This window comes from Phalacrocorax aristotelis, chromosome 3 (assembly GCF_949628215.1).
Source record: "Phalacrocorax aristotelis chromosome 3, bGulAri2.1, whole genome shotgun sequence".
In the NCBI taxonomy this organism is placed as follows: domain Eukaryota; kingdom Metazoa; phylum Chordata; class Aves; order Suliformes; family Phalacrocoracidae; genus Phalacrocorax; species Phalacrocorax aristotelis.
The window spans coordinates 3,790,588-3,806,141 of record NC_134278.1 but is presented as its reverse complement, the minus strand read 5'-3'; the positions used below and the strand labels follow the sequence as shown (position 1 = coordinate 3,806,141).

Sequence of the window (15,554 nt, the reverse complement as noted above, 5' to 3'; positions counted from 1 at the left end):
CCTACTGATCCACATAGTCACAATACTCCCCTGAGAAGGGGAACAACACATGAGCTTTCCCTGCCAGCAGCACCTTGTGCTGTCAGAAGTCACCTACTCCTCAGCCAGAAACAGCAGGAGAACCTTGATTTATGGGTGGGATTCTCATATTGAGCTGTGCTTCCTGGGCTGCAAAGACCCAGCACACCAGAATGCTGCTAAGAGTTTTAGAAAGCATGACACCAGATCAGATTTAAACACTTTGCACAAACTGCTCCAGGCTCTCTAATCCCTCCTGGTTGATCGTTAAAAACTTCCTGCCACATACAGCGTTACCGGTTGTCTAGGAAATCCGGAATGCCTGGACTGCCTTGAACCATGGCACGTTACTGGGCTTCTGTAGTTTCGGCCAAGTCAGTCCCCTCTCTAGAAGGATGTTCTGCCAGTCCCACCCAAGCAACGTGCAACGTTGTCCTCGCTGCCTCCATACAGTGTTATGGTATTATCACATCAATTTGGGGAGTGGCTGCGTATCAGCCCCCACAGATGGGACCGCCCTTCAGTGGGCTGTCTGCAAACAAGAACAGACAGCTCAGGACATCTGCCGTAAGTAAACCAGGCAGAGGCGGGCTGGGGAGGAGAAGTACAGCAGATGGGGGCAACAAATAACACGTGACGGGCTGAGAAACAGAAGAGGAGACTCAGCACTGAGGTGGGCCAAGGAGTGCGGAGAAGCTACGGAGAGACTGCGTGAAGAAAGAGTGTTGGATAAAACGGGCAGAACTGGTGTACAGAGGTCCCAGACGACTGCATGAGCTGACTGCTGTGTGCAGTCACTTCCCACTGGAGACTTAGCAGCCTCTCCAGGAGAGTGCACCGCAGGCTTCGCTCCACGGATTTCCTGTTAGGCTACCAGCTGGAGAGCAGGGATCCTGGTGTCTCAGGTAACACACCTCCTTTGTGCAATCCAGGCCAGTGGGCACTCATAGGAGGGCCTTCTGGGCCCTAATTTAGCCCCCAAGGGAGCCCTTTGCTCCAGCTACCATTGCACCTCCCAGTCATGTGGAAAGAAGAAACACCGGTGCAAAAGTGCAAAGGAAGACAGCATTGCATGATGAAAGCTGTAACCTGAGACAAGGGAGACAGTCCAGAGACCTTGCACACAGATGGCTCTCTGTGCGGGACCCACTTGGAAGGCACCTGACACCCCAGAACCTACTTTACAGTGATACATTTGGGGTAAGAAAAGGATTTGTAGAAGTTGCTTTCTCTGTTGTTGATGTGCAATACCTACACAGGTGCTTCAGAGGAGATCATTTCCCCAGAAAGGAAAATGAAGAGGCTGAATTTGTAAGCAAGAAGCACAGCTCCAAAACCTCAGCACAAATAGCTTTGGAGGGCATGGGAAGGGAAGACATAGGACTGCATTTTCTTCAGAAGACTTGTCAGATCACAGGATGAATTCCTGTGGTTGAGATGCAAAAACGTTGAACCTAAGTTAATAACCCATGCAGCATTCAGCCCTCCACTCTTGTACTGTATAAAAATTTACCAGTCATGTTCCAAAACAGCATAAAAAGAAATGTCTCCAATGGAAAGTGCCATCCTATCCCAGCTCAATGTACCTGATATCAAGCAAATTCACTTTCTAAGACCATTTTAGTTTTCAGTTGTAGAACCTAACAGTATCTGAGCGTTAGACTTAGCCAGGAGTCTAACAGTGGGATCCTTGCTGGGGATATGCAGCTCCACAAACTTGGAGCTGCACTCTACCCACTTCTCTACATGGCCTCCTACTTAGAAAAGCAGTATGTTGATAGGATGGCTTTTCTTCCTGGAATACCCACACCCATCTCCTGCACAAAAGCAGCCAGCAGATTCTCTCACGATATGCTAGAAGCGGCACAGGAGTTGGCTGAACAGCTGCCAGCTGGGGCTGTAAATGTGTGTGTGTGTACTGATAAGGTGTATCTCCAGTTTTGAAGCATCATGTTATAACTGTCAAGCTGTGCAGATAGCACAAACACACCGATTCCTACAGTCCCTGTTCCAGCGAAGATCCTCTTGACTGAAAGTCCTGCCTACATCGGCTTTTGCACCTAAGACCAACCGGGTGATTCATTCCGCTGGGCTGAGGCCTCAGCAAAGCCAGTTAGGACTCTGCATGTATGTGACATGCTGGTCTTGATGGGGAAGGAGGAGCCACCTCCTTGTATTGTTCTTTTAGGAAGCACAAACTTGCTCAGAAAAACTGTAGAACCTAATGGGTCCTACCCTGCCACTCAGCTGGTGACCTCAAGTAAGAGTGGGAACACTGGAAACCGCGATCTGACAAAGGGGGAGTAACTGTTCATGCAGAAGAGCCACTGGAAGGATGCAAAGTCAGGAAAGGTAGCAGAGGAAGTTTGAAATGTGAAGGTGGCGATTAGCAAATGAATGATGAGCTGGTACTACAGCCCTCTCTGATGTCTGGGCAGTCAAGGACCTGGTGATAGAGCCTAGGAGAGCCAATCGTACCTGTAATGAGCTGCAGTCCTGACTAGGAGCATGGATAATGCAGAACAGCCCTTGAGCACATGGACTGAACCAGGCAAGGCTCATGGGAAGCAGAGAAAACAAGCTATAGCTTTTCAGCAAGAAACTGGATCCAGGTCAATCACACAATTAAGATGCTAGCAGATTCCTCCATGACCAGATCACTCACTTGGGTAAACCTACAGAGCCATGCTGATCTATGCTCACCGAGATCATGTGCTGCACCATATTTATTGATGAATACTGATTTGGACCCCATTTCTGCCCTCAGCCAAGCATGTATAACTCCCATAAGAGGCAGTGTATGCAGCAGTTTAGGACTATAACATGTATCTTTGGGAGAAGGAAAAACAGCTCAGATGCCAGGGGAAGGAAGTTACAGACTCCACACAAGGAAAAAGTGATACAACCTGATTCATTTTATATCTCCTAAAAATGTTCATAGAAGAATGTGTTGCGAGGGGTATGACTGCATGGGATCATACTGATCTGAAAGTAGTGCAGGGAGGTTGGCTCAGAAGACCAGTGTGAACTGGAGAACAGAACAAGACATGCTATGATCACCAGAAGGCAGAGGCATGTAGTACTGCAAGATCACTGTATGCCAGGTTGTATTCTTACAGTTTTTTCTACAAGCTTTTGCCACTGCCCACTGTTAAGAGACAGGTTAATGAGGAAGTGGACTTTGCCTTGACTTTATATGGTCTTACATCCCTCAGACCAAAGCAGCCAGCACTACTGAGTGAATTGGCAGTTCTAGATACGAGTTCCTGTTGTCTCCAGGTGTGCCGGGGTATATCTAAAGAGTCACCACGGAGGGAGACTGAACTTCGCCTTGGTGACAGGTCAGCCGCACAGAATGTGAAAAGAAGAAACATGTTCTCCCTGCGGCTGGTGCTGAACTGGTTTAACCCTGATGTTCATCGTCCCGAGCAGATCTGACACAGGCTGTGCTTGTGCACAAGAAGGTGTCACATTTTGTTGGCAGGCAAGGGAGAACCTCGTACCGATCAAAGTCAGTTGTAATCTTCCCTCTCTGAGAGACTGGCATTGCTTTTGCACCCAAACATGTGCGTCACACTGGATTGCCATATTCTTGGAGGAGAATAGATGGGGAAGATTTTATTTAGAAGTCATTCTTTTTAATTAAAAGGAAGAGCATGATGCTGTCTGGGTCAATTAGATTTGCTTTATCTTTTTTAAATGAGAGGTGAAGCACTGTGTGAACCGTGGATGCCTTGTTTTTAAGATTGTCCACCTGGCAACATTCCAGTTCTTGTGAGCTCCTACAAAGTGAAAACACAGGTGTTAGCCCTTCAGGTAGGCTGAGAGGGAGGCACGCTTCTGCTGATAGCATCTTTCAGCCTGGCTGTCCAACAAGATCATGGCATGAAAGGTAACATTTTCTCCAGGCATGCTGGTCAGAGAAAGTGGGAGTTTCTGCAGCAGGTTTTACTCCAGCACTGCGTGCATATATCTGTCGTGGTTTAACCCCAGTGAGCAACCAAGCCCCACGCAGCCCCTCGCTCACTCCCCTCCAGTGGGATGGGGGAGGGAATCAGAAGAGTAAAGGTGAGAAAACTCATGGGTTGAGATAAAGCCAGTTTAACAGGTAAAGCAAAAGCTGCGCATGGAAGCAAAGCAAACCAAGGAATTCATTCACCCCTTCCCATGGGCAGGCGGGGGCTCAGCCATCCCCAGGACAGCAGGGCTCCATCACACCTAATGGTGACTTGGGGGGACAAACAGCATCACTCCCAGCATCCTCCCTTCTCCTTCCCCCAGCTCTATGTGCTGAGCATGATGTCACATGGTATGGAACATCCCTTGGGTCAGTTGGGGTCAGCTGTCCCTGCTGTGCCCCCTCCCAGCTCCTTGTGCGCCCGGCAGAGCACGGGGAGCTGAAAAAGTCCTTGGCCAGTGTAAGCGCTACTTAGCAACAACTAAAACATCTCCACACTATCACCGCTGTTTCCAGCACAAATCCAGAACACAGCCACATACTGGCTACGGTGGAGAAAATTAACCCTATCCCAGCCAAAACCAGGACAACATCTTAGACTGCAGTGGCTGCAGTCACGTTTCTCTGCGTAAGGGGAGCGTATGACATCCTGCACAGTAACATACCAGCATAAAGCCTTCAGTGCTCCCCAGATGCTTTTGTGTTGCTGCCTTCTTATAATCAACATCTTTCTGTGAATACAGGACAGCAATCCTGCATGGGCAGCTCCCCTTAGAGACAGTAATTTGTCCACTGCAGTGTGAGACACATGAATACCACCAATGAACTGACGGCAAATATTTTGACTGGTTTCTTTTATATCCATGATGCTAATTTCCACCCTTATAATGAAGGATTTTACAAGAGAGATGGGACACAATTAATGACGGTTCATAGCAATGAGAATTATCAAAAAAGGGGGAAAGGAAAAGGGAACAGAGATGGTCCTGCGAAAAGCAGATGTGGTTGGAGGAGGCAAGGGGCCAATCTTATAGTAAGAAAGCACCACCACCACCACAAGAAAAACCGCAAAATATATTGATTTCGAAGCCATGTACTCAAACAGCAGCAAGATTATTCATTAGGACAAACTTTTAGCTGTAAGGAAAGCCCTGGAAAAGATCACTTGGGGAGGTGGCAGAGTTTCTGTTGCTAAGAGATTTAAGAGCAGGTTAGGTACGCCCCATCAGCAAAGATGTACATTTAGTGGATCCTGTCTCAGGGCAAAGGGAGAGGCTTAACAACCTCCTCTCTTCAGATTCAGGGTCTGAATCTCTCCCCATGCATGCTACTTCTGCAGCAATGAAGCCTTTGCAGTGTGACCGTTTGCATATAGAAAAATCTTCCAGTTCTGGTGTCACCCACAGAATTGTTTGTGATTTATTTAATATCCGAGAAACATATAAAATAATGAGGGAACAGTTGTTTACCCTGACAATGTACCAAAAAGGCCACTGATTCACATTTTGAAGGTTACACAGTCCTCAGGAAGCCCTGACCTGCCCTGCAATCAGCTAGTAGGAATTCCTAGATCTTGGGGAGAGATGTGTTTGCTGTTTTGGGGAAGGAAACAGCCTCTTCTGTTCCCTGAAGACTTTCCTATACATGCCTATTTACCCACTGTCTTGTAGTTTCACATCTAAGCAAGCAAAATAGATGAAGGCTCCATCCCAAATATAAGAAAAATTATTTCAGATATATTTGCATATATAGGTAATGAGCCAGGCAGGGCAAAGATCGGGCCCTAAGTCATACCCTTCATGAACACTTGCCTGTACAGAGGCCATAATATCACCAAGAAGTCCACAGAAAGTTGATGTTTACCCTTAAGTGGGGTTTTCACACCTCAGAGTGGGCACACAAACTCACGAGGGGCAGGCAGGTGCTCTAATGCACAGTGACTCTCGCTTCCCTTTCCCTGGCTTTCCCGGTTTTCCAGCAGAGCCCCTGTAGCACACCAAGAACATCACATGGAATGCTCAGAACAGAAAGAGTAAGGCCCAACCGATCTCCCTGCCCTTCACAGCTTCTGTGACGGCCAAATAACATCCTGTAACCAACATGAGTAACCACAGCCAAAAACAAAGGCAGGAGGGAGACAATATATACCCTCGGCAGTTCTTTTTGCAGAACTAGATCCACGCTAACAGTGCCTGGGGTGCACACAGCATCCGTCTTTCTTCCTTACTGGCCTTGACAGTGCAGGTTTCCGCACAAGGATTCATCTAAGCAGGCTATGGAAACAAGATGCATAACTAGTGCCGCTAACGACAAGGATGAGTTTCCAGCATTTCCGACAGCTCTCAGGCCAGTAGAAGAGAGTTGGTTCACAGTAAGTTTTCTCTGTCTGGTAAATCATAGCCTGCTTTCCTAAAGGTCTGTATCCTTCTAAACACACAATGTGGTATGAAAACAGGCTCATACACGTCTTTGAGGTGAGCAGATGTTGCAATACAGTAAGGGTTAAGGAATGTACCCTGTGAGATGTGAAAACCAGACTATCTTAAAAATTCAGACGAAGCTTCACACCAAGTTTATCACACACCACAAAGAACAATGGTCATTAATGCAATTAATTTAATTTTCCTCCTCTACCAAGGTTCGTCTGGATCTGGCCTTCCAAATATTCCACTGAATAGCTGGGCTGTTCATTGTGTCCCTGAGCTAGCGAGTACCTGAAAACACAGCAGGGTTTCAAGCCCCATGAGAAAGGGCAGACTTTAATGGGAAGGAAGTTGGACTTAATCCTTTACGTAGTTACAGTAAGGGAGAAAAGCCCTGAGTTTTGCCTTACAGAAGATACTCTGAAGTCACAGAAATACCTTTTCCTTTCACCCACCCAACAATACTAATTCTCTGATAACTTTCCAACCCAAACCGTGTCCATCTGAGGCTGGCAGCATCTGCTGCACTATTCTGAGGCAACCACTGCAGTTGTTGGGACGCTCAGCTAAACAGAAGCGGGCCACTCTAGTAACTCTTGTGTATGGACAGATCCCTTGAACCTGAGGAAGAGAATTTTGGAAACCACAAAAGGCAAACCAGAAGGTTTTGGAAAAACACCTTTGTGCTATGGTTTTTATAACTTAGGAAGATGCATCACAGCGTTGACAGTGAACCCAAGATGCATCTGAAACCAAGATTCCTCAGAAACCAGCAAAAGGGGAAGTGACCATCTCAGTGGTCTACCATGGTCTCCTGGGTGGTTTACTCTCCCTGGGGAGCTGATGGATTACACAGTTTCTTGATAAATACTTTTACCTAGTAAATGCACAGCTATGACCGGAATACACTCCTTTATAATTACGATCTACATTTATTGAGCAGGAAAGGTTCTGCATTACTCTAGCCCTTTCCTCGCTGTCGCAGACAAGCTGTCAGGAGTGACAAGGGCATCCACTGTCTCACAGCAGCAGAGCTGGTGATGTCATCCTAGTGCAAGGATGACATGAGAGGCCCCTTCTAGACACAGTCTCCCTGTGATGTCAAAAGGTTAAGATGACCATGACTGTCTGTCCTGAAACCATGACAATGAGAACAGAAAGTCCCTAAAACAAAGACTTGTAAATGCCTGCCTTGGGGCTAGGCATTGTACCAGCAGGGACCACAGTAGGATGCAAAGTTAAACAGTAACTTAGTGGTAGCAGACAGGATGAAGGCCTGGCCTCTAGTTACCTCAGGTAATTATAATACCAAAAAGCACATCCTTGGGAGGAGAATCTAACTGTAAATATAAGCCCACCACAATATAATGAGCTAAACTAAAATTAGAGCACGCGCAGATGAACTTTTACACCAATAACCAATCAGATATTTCTTCTTCGTTATCATTTTGTATAAAAGACCCCATCTATTCCTAAGATGTGTGCTGGCTGATGTTAAATGTCTGGCACCCCACTCTGTGGACTGGCAACAGAGACAAATATCTTGACTCCGTGTGTTGACTGGCGCTTTGCACAATGGGGGTAGGCCAATGGTGTCTGGGCTTGTGTCAGCCCTGGTGTGGCCAGCAGGAGCCGGGCAGGGACGGGGCCCCTGTGCTCGGCCCTGGGGAGGCCCCACCTCGAATGCTGGGCTCAGGTTTGGGCCCCTCGGGACAAGAAGGCCCTGGAGGGGCTGGAGCGTGTCCAGAGAAGGGCAGCGGGGCTGGGGCAGGGTCTGGAGCACAAGTGTGCTGGGGGGCGGCTGAGGGGGCTGGGGGGGTTTATCCCGGAGAAGAGGGGGCTGAGGGGAGCCCTTCTCGCTCTCTGCAGCTGCCTGAGAGGGGCTGGAGTGAGGGGGGGGCTGGTCTCTGCTCCCAAGTCACCAGTGACAGGACGAGAGGAACCGGCCCCAAGCTGCATCAGGGGAGGTTTAGGTTGGAGATGAGGGAAAAATGCCTTCCCTGCCAGAGGGGTCAGGCCCTGGCACAGGCTGCCCAGAGAGGTGGGGGAGTCACCGTCCCTGGGGGGGTTCAAACACCGTGCAGCCGTGGCACCTGGGGCCATGGTTTAGGAGGCCTGGGGGTGTTGGGTTGGGGGTTGGGCTTGATGATCCTGGAGGTCTTTTCCAACCTTAATGATTCTATGATTTACGGACAACATCTGGACTATTTTACTAGTCAGTGCAAAACCAGCCTCTGCAATTAGCAGAAACACCAGTATTGCCACGCAGAGAATATCCCACCTCCAGCGCTCTTGTGGAAAGAGGCAGCTGGGCTCAGCAGTGTGGCAGAGCAAGCGCTGAACACTGTGGTGGAAGAGTAAGCCATAATCACAGCTCTGACCAAGGCAGGCACTCTGGGACAAGGGTGGAAGATCACCTCTGTCTGCCCAAGACAAACTTGTGAAGCACCAAATAGCGGCCTTGAAACACTAAATACCCAGAAAATGGTGTACTGTGAAATACTCAGATGTTCACGAGTCCAACATCTTGGTTTCTTCCTCCTCTCTTCCCACGGCCACAGCTGGCTAAGAAGAGGCCTCAGGTGGTGTTGGCTGAGGCCAGTTAGAGCCTGAGAGGACATGCCATTCACCGGGGTCATCTTCTGCCAGGGAACAAAGCAGAGAAGGAAAACCCTGAAATCAGGTTTAAACCAATTTCCGAACTCTATTTACTAAGCGCATTTGTTAAATAGACTTTGGAGAATAAATAGTGGGTTTATGAAAAGGACTCAGGTTTCATCTGATAATGTAATGCAAAGCCTCCCTGTCAGAGGCTCAGACCCTGCAAAACCTGTGACTTGCCAGATCAGGGAGTAGATGCACAACTGCTCATTGTAGGTCATTAGGGTCCAGGGAACCACTGGGTTTCATTGGTCTTGAATCCCCCATGAATCAACCTGAGAAAAGCCTGCTAAAAACATACCGTGCATTTATGAAATCTGCACGGTCTCATGGACTTAAATCCCTCATCTCCAAAGTGCCCTGTTCAATTAACTTCAAAACTTTCAATCTAAAATAAAGCTGACTTCTGGTGGAAGACCTCAGAGGGAAACTTCAGGACAGAAAAGTTAAAAAGCATTTAAAAAGACATCTAAAATGGCCACCTCTGCAAAACAGAGTCCTTGGCACAGCTGCAAAATCATTTATCAAGTGCTAGGAGCATGCTCGATGCATCCAAGAACAGGCAGACACCTTTCCCACAGACTCACCAGCCTCTCACAGCTGTTAAGACGGATCAGAGGAGCCAGCAGTAGCGTGCAGAGCATCAGTGAAAAAAAAATCGGCTTAAGAACTTCTTGCCTTTGCTCGAGGGCAATACGGCATCGCGTTATGAGCTAGGGAGGGGCAAAAGCATTTAAGAATTCAATTTTCCATACAGAATTATTAGCTAATCTTCATAATCCCGCACAATGAGACTAAAAACTTTGCTTTCAAAGTTTAATAGTCCTCTTATTGAAATAAAGGCAGTTTATTCCTTCCCCTCAACTAACGTCTCTCAGGAATGGGCACCGTAGATCAACTTTTCAGGATCTTTCTGCATTTACAGCAAAGTCCCCTGTAGGTGAAAGAGTTGGAATTATATTTTGTTTTACTAATTAGTTTAATTTTGCTGTCAATTGCAGTTCAGTCTGCAGGAACGACATTTTTCCATCCCCCCCGTTGGCAGGAGGAGGACTGTTGGAATGGGGAAGGGAACTGCATGCTGCCTTCAGCTCTATTTATCCACAGCTTTTTGTCGGAGCAAGATTGAAACATACATCAGCATATGCTTTAGCTAAAAACAAGAGCTTGGCAACTCAAGCATGTTGAGAATTTTCCATCCACAGAAACAACAATCTCAGCAAATCCAAAAAAAAAAAAAAAAGAATTGTCCTTGGGGGCAAAAAGGGGATTTTGCCTAAAATAATTCCATTTTCATTCCTCTTGAAATCAGAAGTCAGCATTTTCTTGAGCTAAATCCAAAGTGTCATGTCAAAGTCATGTCAGCATTAAGTTGCATGACTTTAGGCCACTGTTTGCCTGCCAGGACTGCAGCTTTGGGTGCCGCACATTCGTAGCCTTTCCAAAATAAACAGGAGAGGCAAGTGCTTGATCACCACGCCCTGAAGGGAACATGGATTCAGGAGGCAATTTGCAGAGGATGGCTCCAGAGTGAATGTTAAATACGACAATCCAGACTTCTGCCTCAAGAAGCTGTTGAGCCCCTTATGACTGGAGTCTGGGAAATAGCCCGTTCCCCCTATTCTCTCCTTAAACACCCCCTGTTGCACCAGCACAGGCTGGGGGCTGAACTACTGGAAAGTGGCTCTGCTGAGAGGCCCTGGGGGTGCTGGGGGGCAGCGGGGTGACCCTGAGCCAGCACCGGGCCCTTGGGGACAAGGGGGCCAGCGGTGCCCTGGGGTGCATGAAAAGGCGTGTGGGCAGCAGGGCGAGGGAGGTTCTCCTCCCCCTCTGCTCTGCCCCAGTGAGGCCACAGCTGCAGGGCTGCGGCCAGTTCTGGGCCCCCCAGTGCAAGAAGGGCAGGGAACTGCTGGAGCAAGGCCAGGGGAGAGCTGCCAAGGGGATCAGGGGCTGGAGCATCTCCCTCGTGAGGAAAGGCTGAGAGACCTGGGTCTGTTCAGCCTGGAGAAGAGAAGGCTGAGGGGGGATCTCATCAGTGCCTATAAATATCTGAAGGGTGGGTGTCAGGAGGATGGGGCCGGGCTCTTTTCAGTGGTGCCCAACCACCACCAGTCTGGGATTCTGTGATTCTGTTGATGGTTGCTGGAAACCAAGCGTGGAGATGCTTGTGCCTTCTCTCTGACCAGCGCGGTCACCCTTACATGCTTGCATTAAGCCAGCTCAGCTCTGTTTCTCATGGCAGTGTCCTGCTCTGGGGAGACGTTGTCTGGGCAGGAGTCCAGAGCATGAAAATACGACATATAAAGTATCCCAGGCCCCTGTGAGCATACAGCTCAATGAGCTGGAACCTTTAGCTCAGCAACCCAAAAAGGAATCCTGAAATATTAAAATGATTTTTGTTAAAGGTACCTAAAGGAAATAATTTGACAAGTTTAACTAAATAGAGGAAAAAATGTCATGCAAAAATATGAGTGTATACTTTTTGGGGTTTTGAGGACTTAATTTTAAGTCAGGACAAAGACCAACATTAAACTATCAGAAACAATTTCCTGGGAGGGAAACCTTTCACAGAGCTCTGCCAGCAAAATAAAACCCTGCAATGCACACACAGAGATCTCCCCACCCTAAAGATCAGAGGCAGAGTCAAGCGGATGTGACAGCTATTAATCACATCGCTTCATGCCTGGCTGGGCAGTGCGTGGGCACAGCCACAGGGCATGAGCAGACGACCCTACAGAAAACACTGCACCCTGATACGCGTTTGTTACAAAAGGGAAAAAGCATTTCGGTTTCACTGTCTGGCCATTTCAAATGGAAGAATGGTTTGTTGCCACGTCTGCCAAAAAAAATCCCTGGCATCTGTTGTAGATACAAGACTCAAATCAGTACAGGGTTGGGACAGAGCCTGATTTTTTTTAACATGCGGCCCCCCCCAGTTTAAAAGGGAAATGATGAATGAAATTGTTTCAGAGCATTTCAAAGTTAATAGAGCAAACAAAGCGGGATTGGCCACTATTTCCAAGGCTTTCGGACACTAACAAATGGCCACTTATTAAAAACTCAGCTCACAAAGTGTGGACATCTTGCAAAATCATGATATAACAGAAGATGCGGGGGGGGGGGGGGGGGGGGAAATCCTTTGCTTGCTGTTGAAGCCACTCACAACTCCTGGCTCCCAAGTGCCTAATTGAGTTTGAAAGAACTGTTAAGTACCATTCACAGAACCAGCTGTCTCTCTTTAAAAGAGGAAAAGCTACAGTAGGAAAATAAACACAAAGAACTCTTCTGTTGGACTGCAGTGCCTTGAAAAATGCATTTAAAGCCCCCGGGGAAGCAAAGCTATGGGAGAATCAGCAGTGTCATTCCATCCACAATGGACTGTGCAGTATCTTCAGCAAACTGAGTCAAACCAAAGGATCATCTGAGTCCCATATGCTGTCTCAAAGGCCACCAGCAGCCAACCAGGGCACAGTACATGGAGGAAAAAATAACAGCTATGCACCCCTGACATCCTGATACTGCACTGCTCAAGGACATCCACTGGCAGCTGATGTCTCTGTGTTAAATAATTCTCGATGGATTCTTCTTTCCCATATTTAGCTCCTTTTTAAACCCATATCATGTTTAGCATCTATGATGTCCCATGGCCATGAGCTCCCCAGGTGAACCACACGCCCTGCCAAACACCATCTCCTTTTGTTTCAAGTGCCACCTGACAATTTCATCTGATGCACCTTAATTCTTGTATGAGGTAGAGCAAATAGAATCAGTGAATGCTCTGAGCCCAGCTCCTGTCCCTGCACAGGACACCCCAAATTCACACCGTGTCTCTGAGGGCCTTGGCCAAGCGCTGCTTGAACATCGCCAGGCTGGTGCCGTGATGCCTCCCTGGGGAGCCTGTGCCAGGGCTCCACCACCCTCGGGGGGAAGGACCTTCTCCTAATGCCCAGCCTCACCCTCCCCTGGCACATCTCCCTGCCATTCCCTCGGGTCTGCATACTGCAGAGGTAAAAAGAAAAGATCCTGTTGTCATCAGGGCCCTGATACACACATGCAGTTGAGCAAAAGGGCTTTTTCTGCTTGGGAAGGATGATGCACGCAGCACCTAAAGTCACCTACTGGTGGTTTTACCACATCTGCCAGCCTGACTCAATGTAAAGTTCTCTTCTACACCAGTGTCGTGCCAGGATGGCAGATCCCCCCAACTGACAAAGAAACAGGAGTGATTTAATAACCCAGTTGCCTCCTTTGGCACCAAGGGAACCATCTGGAGCATTAAACTGGCATAAACACAGGCTAGACGGAGCTTGCAGCAAGCTGGCCCTGAAACCACCCTGTCCTCCAGGTTCAGCTGCGATCCAAGGCCTCCCTGATACGGCCCAGCTGGATAACCCTGCCTCTGAGCACCAAGGAGACTGCCAAACTGTGAGAAAGAGCACAGAGTCCTGCAAGATAAGAAAGGTAAAACCGAGGACAGAGGCAGGATTGTCGAGATGCAATAGGTAGCAGCTCCAAGGTGCGTGTGGAAAAACCTCAACATGGGAAGGCAGAAAGCCCTAAAGGGGAGAAATCCCAACCCTGGATGGATAACGGCATCTCAGCAGCGTGGATGACAGACTCCAAGTCCAACCCTCCCACCCAAGGGGTGCCTGTCTGGGCTGCAAAGACACTTTGGGTGTATTTATCCACGTTCAGCACAAGCCTTGTAGCTCAATAGTCCTTGCTTGTGTCTGTCCTGCTCACAGAGTTTCGGTGCATGACAAAAGGTGCCCCAAAAAGCGCTCCAGGGACAGAAGGGTTACAAACTACTGAGAAGCTTGTGTTTTATATTTTTCATCATATCTGAATTTTAAGGTTTTGCAGGTTTTGGTGGTTTTTTTTTTTTTTTTTTTTTTTTTTAATTCATGTCTGAGAGACCACAAACAGGAAAAGCCAGTTTGAAGTCAGAAACACGCTAAGTGAGGAATATTGGAAATGCAAATTAAAAGAGCCAAGGGGAAGAGAGCAGGACACGTTCCAACAAGCCTCTCGAGGCTGTGATGACAGGGAAGGGAAAGCCAGATCTGGGCCGGGTGCTGAGGCAATATTCTCATCAGAAAGAAATCCAGGGAGCTGAAGAAAGGGAGAGAGGACAGCAAAAGGTTGATTTTAACTCAGGGAAGGGGATGGGTTGATCCTCATAGCACAGCACCCTTTCTTTCTCTGTCATTCAGGAGGTGCCATCCTCTAACAGCAGCAGAGCTGTAGATTTAAGGATGCTCCTAGTTTGGAGAGCAGTGTCTGCAGCCCGCCTCTGAGTGATCTTATTGTAGTTAATACTATTTCTTTTCTTCCCCCCCTCAAACGGTTCCAAAATAACAAGAGTTTAACATGGCGTCCCTCGGGTATAACGCGAGCCCAAGAAATAGCAGTGTACAGACCATTCCCTTCTAGGAGGAGCAGATCATTAAAACACAGTAAACGGGCGAACTCCAGAGCATCTTTTGCACAGCACATAGCGAGGCACTCCTCCGAGCTGGGACTTGTGTGTAGTGCTGCCAAAAGGGCCAGGGTGGGGACTGGGGTTGCTGGGGATGACTTTGTTGGGAGTCTCCAGCAGCAGATGACAACCGTCCGACCTCTCATAAGCAGCGCGGGGCCATGGAGCTGATGGCTCCAAGAGTGCTGCTGTTACTCTCCCGGCTCTGCTTCATGCAGCCGCGTCCTTCCTCCCCTTTTGTCTTGTTCAAAGCCTTCTGCAACAGCCTCTCCCAGAGCCTCAGGCTTAATCTCGCTCCCACCCCCTCCTACTCACCAGGTTTTCGAGATCTCACCCCTGCTCCCCCTCTGCCCACTGGCTGAATCTGCACACCTTCCTCACAACTCGGTGTGCTTAGCCGTGCAAACGGAGCTCTTCCCGGCCTTTCAGGACGCTTGGAGACACAGCAGGGCTCTTGCACAGAGACATGCTGTCCCCTCGGTTTGCTGCTCTGCGCGGTACCATACTCTGCAGGCACGAGCCTCGTGTTTCCATGTATCAGATGTTTTCAGTCTTGTGGACAATTGCGCAGGTGGCTTCCTGTAATGACAGCAGTGGGCCAAGATCGAGGCATACCCTCTCTTCTCCCCTTTTAGCTCCACCTGGGTTTCACTACATGCTCCATACCGTAGACCCTGCTTAGTGCCTCAAGGCTGGTTTTAATCAAAGCTGCAGAAGAGCCAAGCAGTCCCTGTCCCCAAACATTAAACGCACACGAGGCACGTGAGAATGGGGAATTTCGCCTGGACTCACCCAGAAAGCGCACTTCTTCAGCCAAGACTGATGCAGATGAAGTAACTCGCTTGAGATGACACCAGCAATCTGTAGCAGTGGCAGGACTTCGCCCTCCCAAACCTCTGTCCAGTGCCTAAAAAAACCCCCATAATAACAGGGGAAAAAAAAAAAAAAAAAATCAATCGTCCTTCCAGTCTACATGAGGATCCAGTTGCAGTGACAGAGCCTTAGATGACAACTC

The 15,554-nt window shown here is 48.4% G+C and overlaps 1 protein-coding gene and 1 long non-coding RNA gene across 4 annotated transcripts in view; one reads left to right on the top strand and one right to left on the bottom strand.

The window, feature by feature from the left end:
* Positions 1-321: 321 nt before the first annotated feature.
* On the top strand, positions 322-3,678 carry LOC142054246 (uncharacterized). Its single transcript, XR_012659466.1, has 2 exons — positions 322-923; positions 1,278-3,678. It is a non-coding gene; the product is annotated as an uncharacterized LOC142054246 (long non-coding RNA).
* Positions 3,679-12,136: 8,458 nt separating this feature from the next.
* Positions 12,137-15,554, bottom strand: part of MTMR9 (myotubularin related protein 9) — a 34,641-nt gene continuing 31,223 nt past the window's right edge. The window contains exons 11-12 of one of the 3 annotated variants that reach the window (XM_075086541.1): positions 15,332-15,446; positions 12,137-12,243 (exon numbers count right to left, since the gene is read on the bottom strand). In XM_075086541.1, coding sequence (XP_074942642.1) covers positions 12,152-12,243; positions 15,332-15,446 — 207 coding nt within the window. In that variant the 3' untranslated portion in view covers positions 12,137-12,151. Of the gene's footprint in view, positions 12,244-13,914; positions 15,119-15,155; positions 15,447-15,554 lie in introns of those variants that run through there. The other 2 variants (XM_075086542.1, XM_075086540.1) reach the window with 2 other exon arrangements.